The 8,639-nt window shown below is 42.9% G+C and overlaps 1 protein-coding gene across 1 annotated transcript; it reads right to left on the bottom strand.

Annotated features, from left to right (window-relative positions):
• Positions 1-3,958: 3,958 nt before the first annotated feature.
• RPTN (repetin) lies at positions 3,959-7,917 on the bottom strand. The gene is made up of 4 exons (XM_073008188.1): positions 7,780-7,917; positions 6,753-7,021; positions 5,674-6,686; positions 3,959-5,565 (listed from the first exon to the last, which is right to left on the bottom strand). The coding sequence occupies exons 1-4, from the start codon at positions 7,915-7,917 to the stop codon at positions 3,959-3,961; spliced, it is 3,027 nt and encodes a 1,008-aa protein (XP_072864289.1).
• Between the last annotated feature and the right edge of the window lie 722 nt (positions 7,918-8,639).

Below are 8,639 nucleotides of genomic sequence, written 5' to 3'. Positions count from 1 at the left end.
TTAATAGTTTGAGAACATTTTCTCCCATTTTGTAGGTTTTCCATTTACTCTGTCCACAGCTTCTTTTGCTGTTCTGAAGAGCTCTTTAGTTTGATTGGGTTCCACTTGTTAATTTTTGATTTTTTAAACTGGATTTTAAAACCCCATTTTACAGATGAGAAAACTGAGACTTAAAGAGATAAATTTTTAAGATCATAAAATTGGTAAGTGGTAAAACTAGGTCTTAAATGTAAGTCTTTTTAAAATTTTAAATCTCAACTTTATGTATATAATTGGTCAGTCACTGTGCTTGATGTGAAATATACAACTGTGAATAAGATGCAGTTTCTGTCTTCTGGGACCTTATTGCTTGATGGGAAACAGATGAGTTTAAAATTTGCTTCAATGCAATCTGATAAGCTCTATGCTGATGATAGGTGCAGAAGGTGACATCAGCCCCAAGAATGGGTAGGATTTTGGCAGGCAAAGATCAGGACAGCATCTAAGTGGAGAAATTGTATAAGCAATGACATGGAGGCTAGAAAGTTGTCCTGTTAAGTTGGAGTCTAGGGGCATTGTTGGAAACTGAGTTGGAAATGTACACTGAAGCCAGATCATGGAGGGCTTCTATGAACATTCAACCAACACTTATTTTTTGGATGTACATCATGACAAGCTATTGTCTGAAATGCAGAGATTACAGCAGCAAACAAGACAAACAAAATCCTTGTTCTTATGGGCCTTACATTCCAGTAGGGAGAAAAAGACAATAAATGAGTAACATAAAAACAAGGTATCAAATATGAAAAGTGTTAAGAACATTGGCAGCACAAATGAGGAATATGTGGTAGAGAGTGACTGGGGTGATACCATTTTAGAATAAATGCCAGAGAAAGCTTCTGTCACGAGGCAACTTTTTAACCAAGACCTGAATGAAATAAGGATTGAGCCACACCAAGATTGAGAAGAAGACTATTCTGATCAAAAGAAATAGCTGGTTCAAAGGTCTCCAGGTGGGGATCAGCTTGTCCTGCTAGAATCATGGAAAGAAGGCCAGAGTGATTAGAAAACAGTGATGCAGAGGAGAATGGTGAAAGATGAGGCTTTGTAGGGCCCCATCCTATAGGAAAGTCCTGAGAACAAAGTTGGATTTTATTCTCAATGTGGAGGGAAGCTACTGGGAATTTCAAGTAGGGAGTGGCACAATGTGGTCTACCTTTTTAAAAGGGATGGGAAGTCCCATCAGGAAGCTGTATTCTAGGAGAGGTGGCCTGGAGTGGGATGACGGGAGTAGAGATGAAAAGAATCATGGATTTGGGCTGTTTTGTATTTTGAGATAGAATAAAAAGGACTTGGCATGTAGATTGTTGGCACTGATTGTTGAGCAGCTTCCAGATTTTGAGTTCTTTCACCCTGATTCTCCACCTTCTGATTTAGTTTGCTGGGGAGAGTTTAAGTTACAGAGAATATTTGTGTAGGAGACTCTTCCTACACATGAACACATGTGTCATTTAAACAGCAGCCAACATATGGGCATTCTCGCTGATCTTGAGGCCCAGGACAAGCCATGGCCCTTTGCATTTTTCTCTGTCCCCCAGGATCACAGTCCTAGCTTAGATGCCTTTCTTCTAAGTCCTTCTTAGGACTCTTTCTCAGTCCTTCTAGGTATAGCTACTTACATCCTTGGTGTCATAACAGTAATTTTCTTATACTTATGACATTGTGCCTTGCATAATGGTTGTTTGCTGTATATATTGGTCTTACTATATTTTTATTTTCTTCAGGAAAGCAGCTATTATTATGAGTTATCATATTCTTCCTATGGTAAATACAACATTCCTATCTCCTTCTATATTTCCTAGACTTATTTGCAGCTAGAGTTCTAGATGTGAATTAATGTTTTTCCAATTAGGCATATTTGCATGATATTTGGAAGATGAAAGTGAGTTAGAGACCATCACACCAAGATTTTGGCTTTTTGTTTTTTTTGTAAATAAGGTTATAGAGACATGTTGATAGGCAATTTTGGCAGCAATGTCAGAGGCTTCTGAATCACATGTTTCTGATTTTTGGATTGCAAGTCTGGTAATGTATTGAACTCAATAGTCCCTGGGGTTGATTTCTAATTTCTAATAATTCAGCCCTTATTGTTCTAGGCAGTAAAGCCCTTATTGTTTAAAAGACCTAAAAAGGTTAGTTTTGTTCCTTGAGCCATAACTAAATGAGGAGTTAATTCAGTCTCTCTTGTTTGTCCCTGTGGTTTATATGCAGTAGATGCCCAATTAATGTCCAGTTGAATGTATTACAAAGCCAGACTTATTTCCTCCATCTGTCCACTTATTCAAAAACAATTAGTACCACTAGACATCACTGGCTATATTAAGTGCTGAGCAGTACAAGGTTGAGTAAGATACCGTCTTACTCCTAGTTTTCCAGGAGAGAAAATTACCATAGAGTGTGGGCCAAATGATATAACAGAAGTGAGTGTGAACTTAGAGAAAGCAGAGTTTGGAGTGTCCAGAAAGGCTGCTTAGAAGAGGTGAGGTTTTAGTTGGGACCCAGAGGATGCCTAGGGTTTTTTCAGGCAGAAAATAGCAGGGAGGTATTCCATGCTGATGGGATGGCATATTCAAAGATATGAATTCATGAAAGATCAAGTGTACTAAGAAAAGCTTAAGTCCTTGGTGTGACTGGAGCATTGGATGCTCCTGGGAGGGGCCTCTCATGTGACTAGGCTGGGTAGGTCATCTGATCAGATAGTGAGGCTTATGTGACACATTGAGGGATGTAAATTTTTTTCTCAAGTCACTGGGGAGCCACTGAGGAGAAGGGCCATTAAGGCAGTGGAGATGAAGATGTGAGAAGAGATTCAAAAGTTATGGGGATGTAGAGTTGGGAAGACTCAACGACAATTTGAATGTGGCAGTGAGGGAGTGGTAAAGTTAAAATATGACTAAGTAGAGGGAGGATGAGCTGAAAATTATATTTAGATCAGTTTCATTTTGACTCTTTGTTATTTGTTTTGTATTGATTCTTATTTTTTTTCAGTGCCCAGGAACTCAGGGAACAAAGACATTTTAGAAATCAAGAAATAAGGTGTTATTTTTGGGAAATGGCTCAAAAGTGAAAATAGCACAATCTTCCCACAGTAAAGAAAGAAAGGAGTCATGAAAGTCATTGCTCATCAATTATTTATTAGATATTTTAATACAATTCATAATCTGCACATAGATTTTCTTGAGAAGAGTTTTCAGGTCTTAGGAGCTATAGATCAACAGTTCTGATCCCCTGGAACTTGCAAACATGTGACATATACTTTCTCTCTGTTTTATATAATCAGAAACTAGAAAGGTATTGAGTTGGAATGGGTTCATTCAGCTCTAGTGATAGGCACTATTGGACAGTCCCTCTGGTGTGTAATAAGAGCCTGGCATGGGAGATGTAGTAAACATCAGAGATGCACTCTATGTTCTCGGCTCTCCTAGCAGCCTTGAACTGAGTTTCATTCTAGTCTAGACTATGAGGCTTGAAATTCCTGATGTTTTATCCACAGGATCCAAAGCTCACCAAACCTACGGTTCCTATCCTTGGATGTAATATAAATCTTCAGAATATCTTTTCTGTTTCTGAACTTTAGGGAGAAGTGTTCTACTGTTCTACCTTTCAATGATTCAACCAGGTCTCAGAGGTCAAAGCAGGAAATGATTTAAATACCCAAACTGATCAACATTAAGATATGATTATTTCACCCAATTTACCACCTAGATTTCACTGAATCAGAAAACCCTAGAATTGCTGCTCAAAAAACCAAAAAGCCCTTACATGAATACTAGTACTCAAAAACATCCTTGCAGGTAGATACAGCAGAGGATAGAGGGAAGAAATACATTCTTGATCTTTTAAGTAGAATTAAAGGTGAACTCAACATATAGGTTTCTTTTTTGCCTTTGTGTTGCTTTACCTCTGGTGCTCACATAGACTAGTATCGATAGGATTTCTGCTCTTGCACATAGTCATAGAGGGGGTTGGGAACAGTAGCTGCCTTGATAGGGTGACCACGCTGTTCTCTGTTTTGGGGCCTCCCACTGCTCTGGGTTGGATAGAAGGATGGCTCAGTGTGTCTTTTCTGTGAACCTTGGCTCTGGTCATCCTCATTCATGTGGAATTTTTCTCTGTTATGACAGCTTCTCTGGGTCACTTGGGATTTTTGATTCTGAGATCCTTGATATCTCTCTTTCTCCTCATAGTTTTGTCTATTATGTTGTTGCTGATGGTTTTGATCCTCTTCATGGGTTTGCCCGTCTCGTCTTTGACTGTTCTGCCCATCTTCATGGGTTTGCCTGTCTCGTCTCTGATGGTTCTGCTCATCTTCATGGATTTGCCTGTCTCGTCTCTGGTAGTTCTGCTCATCTTCATGGGTTTGCCTGTCTCGTCTCTGGTGGTTCTGCTCATCTTCATGGGTTTGCCTGTCTCGTCTCTGACGGTTCTGCTCATCTTCATGGGTTTGCCTGTCTTGTCTCTGGTGGTTCTGCTCATCTTCATAGGTTTGCCTGTCTCGTCTCTGATGGTTCTGCTCATCTTCATGGATTTGCCTGTCTTGTCTCTGGTAGTTCTGCTCATCTTCATGGGTTTGCCTGTCTCGTCTCTGGTGGTTCTGCTCATCTTCATGGGTTTGCCTGTCTCGTCTCTGACGGTTCTGCTCATCTTCATGGGTTTGCCTGTCTTGTCTCTGGTGGTTCTGCTCATCTTCATGGGTTTGTCTGTCTCGTCTCTGATGGTTCTGCTCATCTTCAGGGGTTTGCCTGTCCTGTGTCCCACATGGACCTTCCTGACCCTCATGATTGTGTCTATCCCAACTTTGATGGCCCTGCTCTTCCTCTGCCCAGTGGCTCTGCCCCTCACCATGACTCTGCCTGGTCTTGGCCTGTCTGTGGCCCTGCTCATTACTGCATGATTGCCAGTCTCTCCCTTTGTGACAAAGTGGTCTTTCTTGTTGGATGTGTGCTAAGAGTTTGTGTTGGTGGTGTTGGCTATCCTCTTTAGGCTCCCATACCTGGTGGCTGTTCTCCTGTGAGTCCCTAGACTGGAATCCCTGTCCCTGGTTTTGGTACCCTTTCTGTCCTGGAGTCTGTTGACTTAGCCTCCCTGATCTTCCTGATTGCTCAACATAAGAGACTTTTCTTGTTCCTTCGGTCCCTTGGAAGTACTTATTTTGCCCTTGTATTTCCCCAGTCTGTGATTGAACACAGCAGGAACTCTGGCCTTGTCTGTCTGTCTGACCATAATGATAACTCTGACTTTGTCTGTCTGTCTGACCATAATGGGAACTCTGGCTTTGTCTGTCTGTCTGACCATAATGATAACTCTGTCCTTGTCTGTCCATCTGACTGTAGTGGGAACTCTGGCCTTGTCTGTCTGTCTGACCATAGTGGGAACTCTGGCCTTGTCTGTCTGTCTGACCATAGTGGGAACTCTGGCCTTGTCTGTCTGTCTGACCATAGTGGGAACTCTGGCCTTGTCTATTTGTCTGACCATAGTGGGGACTCTGGCTTTGTCTGTCTGTCTGACCATAGTGGGAACTCTGGCCTTGTCTGTCTGTCTGACCATAGTGGGAACTTGGGCCTTGTCTATTTGTCTGACCATAGTGGGGACTCTGGTCTTGTCTGTCTGTCTGACCATAGTGGGAACTCTGGCCTTGTCTGTCTGTCTGACCATAGTGGGAACTCTGGTCTTGTCTGTCTGTCTGACCATAGTGGGGACTCTGGCTTTGTCTGTCTGGCTGACCGTAGTGGGAACTCTGGCCTTGTCTGTGTGTCTGACCATAGTGGGAACTCTGGCCTTGTCTGTCTGTCTGACTGTAGTGGGAACTCTGGTCTTGTCTGTCTGTCTGACCATAGTGGGGACTCTGGCTTTGTCTGTCTGGCTGACCATAGTGGGAACTCTGGCCTTGTCTGTGTGTCTGACCATAGTGGGAACTCTGGCCTTGTCTGTCTGTCTGACTGTAGTGGGAACTCTGCCCTTGTCTGTCTGTCTGACCATACTGATAACACTGGCCTTGTCTGTTCGTCTGACCATAGTGGGAACTCTGGCCTTGTCTGTCCGTCTGACTGTAGTGGGAACTCTGGTCTTGTCTGTCTGTCTGACTGTAGTGGGAACTCTGGCCTTGTCTGTCTGTCTGACCGTAGTGGGAACTCTGGTCTTGTCTGTCTGTCTGACCATAATGATAACTCTGGTCTTGTCTGTCCATCTGACCACAGCCTAATTCCTGACCCAGCCTCCCAGACTGTCCACAATAAGAGCCTGATTTCTGTTGATTTGTTCGGTTAAAGTGAGAGTCTTGTCCAAATGTTTCAGGCTGTTGTGCAAGTCTTTCAGACTGACCATAATGAGAATCTTGAACTGGTTTTTCACACCCATTTAAGGCAAATATATGTCCCTGCCATTTAGTCTGGCCCCTGGTAGATTTGTGACTCACTTTTTTACCAGAACCAGAGCTGGAGTCTTGACTTTGTCTCTCTGACTGATCAAAGCTGAAATCCTTGCCTTGTCTCTCAGACTGATTGTGGTGAGAATCTCTGTCTTGTCTCTCAGGCTGACCATGGTGGGAATCTCTGTCTTGTCTCTCAGCCTGACCGTGGTGGGAATCTCTGTCTTGTCTCTTAGGCTGACCATGGTGGGAATCTCTGTCTTGTCTCTCAGGCTGACCACTGTGGGAATCTCTGTCTTGTCTCTCAGGCTGACTGTGGTGGGAATCTCTGTCTTGTCTCTCAGACTGACTGTGGTGGGAGTTCTGCCTTTCTTCCTCGTGCCTCTGTCTGTGTTGTGTACCTGTGTTTCCTGGGAACTTACGGTCTTGTGCTCCTTCCTGCCCCCTTTCTTGCTGCGAGGTCCTGCCTCCATATGACTTATTGTCTAGCTTACGATAGCAGGCTTGGACCAACTGGAACACCAACAAGAGGTACTCATGAAAATCAACATGTCCATCTCGGTCTTGATCTAAGAGGTTCAAGATGGTTTCCACAGTCTCTGGGTCATTTGGTCTCTGTTAGGAGATAAAACAAAGAGCAAAATCAGATGCTTTCCTGTGCATACTAAGATGTGTATTAGTGTTCATGCCTCAATCCATTAGGTACTGCATGGACCTTCCTAGGTTGAAAAACCATTAATCTGAGGTAGTGTGGACTTGGCGCTAGTCTTTGATCAGTTGGTTCTCAGAACCTTGCTGGATCAATGGGAGCAGGGAGTAGATACACTTATTTAAAATCAGCTCCATTAGTAATTAATTTGATTCATTTCAAAGTTATCCCATTCCATCACAGGCTGTACCCTAGTTGTTTACCTCCTTTTTTTTCTCACTGCACTGTGAGATCCTAGAAGGAGGGGAAGCTGATTTTATTCATGTTTGTATTCCTTGTGCCTAGGGGCGTAGAGCAGGTGCTCAGTGACTCTTTATTGGTTGAATGAATGAATACATGAAAAGATGTGTGGATAGCACTAAAATATAGAAATCAAGGTATGAATCTTAGGTCTTCATCTGAGAAATTATTCCCCGTTACCTTGAAGTTATACTCCCTCCTATTCAAACTCAGATACAAGGAGGTGTGTGTGTGTGTGTGTGTGTGCGCGCGTGTGCGTGTGCGTGTTTGTGTGTATGCTGGGAGAGAACTACTAAGGAACTGCCTGAAATTCCTTTTGTTATAGGGTGGAGCAAGACCAAATAAAACAATGCATCCAACTCTGGTGCAGGTGTCAGAGTCATTCACACTTGATCCCATGGGGCTATGTGTCTGTGTATCTCACCTGGAGGATGTCTCCAAACTCAGCCAAGAGCAGTTGTTTCAACTCCTCCTTGCATAGTAAGGCACAGTCCCCATTCTCTTTGGCATATTTGTGAAACACCTCGATCACACTGAGTATGCTACTCAGGAGTTGAGCCATTTTGACAAATACAGGTGAACCTAAAAGAAGAAACAAGATTTCTCCTGCCCTTAGGATAATGACCATGAGACAGCATTTTCACAGGGAAAGTGAACCCTCTGATTCTGGGAAAAAGTTTAAGAAGTGAGAGAGCCCCTTCTTAGCTGTACCCCTCCTTTGCCCTGACTCACAGTCAGGGACCAAATATCATTGCTATAATGGGAGATGGTGCAAACTTGGTTCCCCTGCTATAAAAAGAGACAATTTTTTAAAAAAACAAAAAATGCATTGCAGGTGTTTTACATATCCCATCCTCTACTCCAGGTAGGATTCGCTTGATTGAAACTCTCATATCAGAACAAAAGGAAGGGAGGCCAGGAAGCCCAATAGAGGCAGGGCCAGAAGCTAGCATAGTAGGGCATAATTTTCGACTAACAACTAGCAAACTGGAGGGGGCACTAAACAGATCCCACTGAACAGGTTTCAGTCTTGTAACAAGCCTTTCTTAAGCAAGGAAGAAGGCTGAAAGTCTCTCTTCATGGTCTAAGGAAGCTTTCTGGGAGGCTAAATTCCAGCAAATGCTTCTGGCCTAGATGATTTTGGGACATGCTTATAAAATGAAATCAATGAACATAAAAGCTGTTACAGATAAAAATAGCAAGTGGGTACATAGCTAAATTAAGGGCACAGATTATAGGAGGTATATATAATCAGTTAGGTCCACATTGGCCATGCTGGGAGAC

This window comes from Chlorocebus sabaeus, chromosome 20 (assembly GCF_047675955.1).
Source record: "Chlorocebus sabaeus isolate Y175 chromosome 20, mChlSab1.0.hap1, whole genome shotgun sequence".
Classification (NCBI taxonomy): Eukaryota; Metazoa; Chordata; class Mammalia; order Primates; family Cercopithecidae; genus Chlorocebus; species Chlorocebus sabaeus.
Note: the sequence above shows the minus strand (reverse complement) of the source record. Positions and strands in the feature narration are given on the sequence as shown.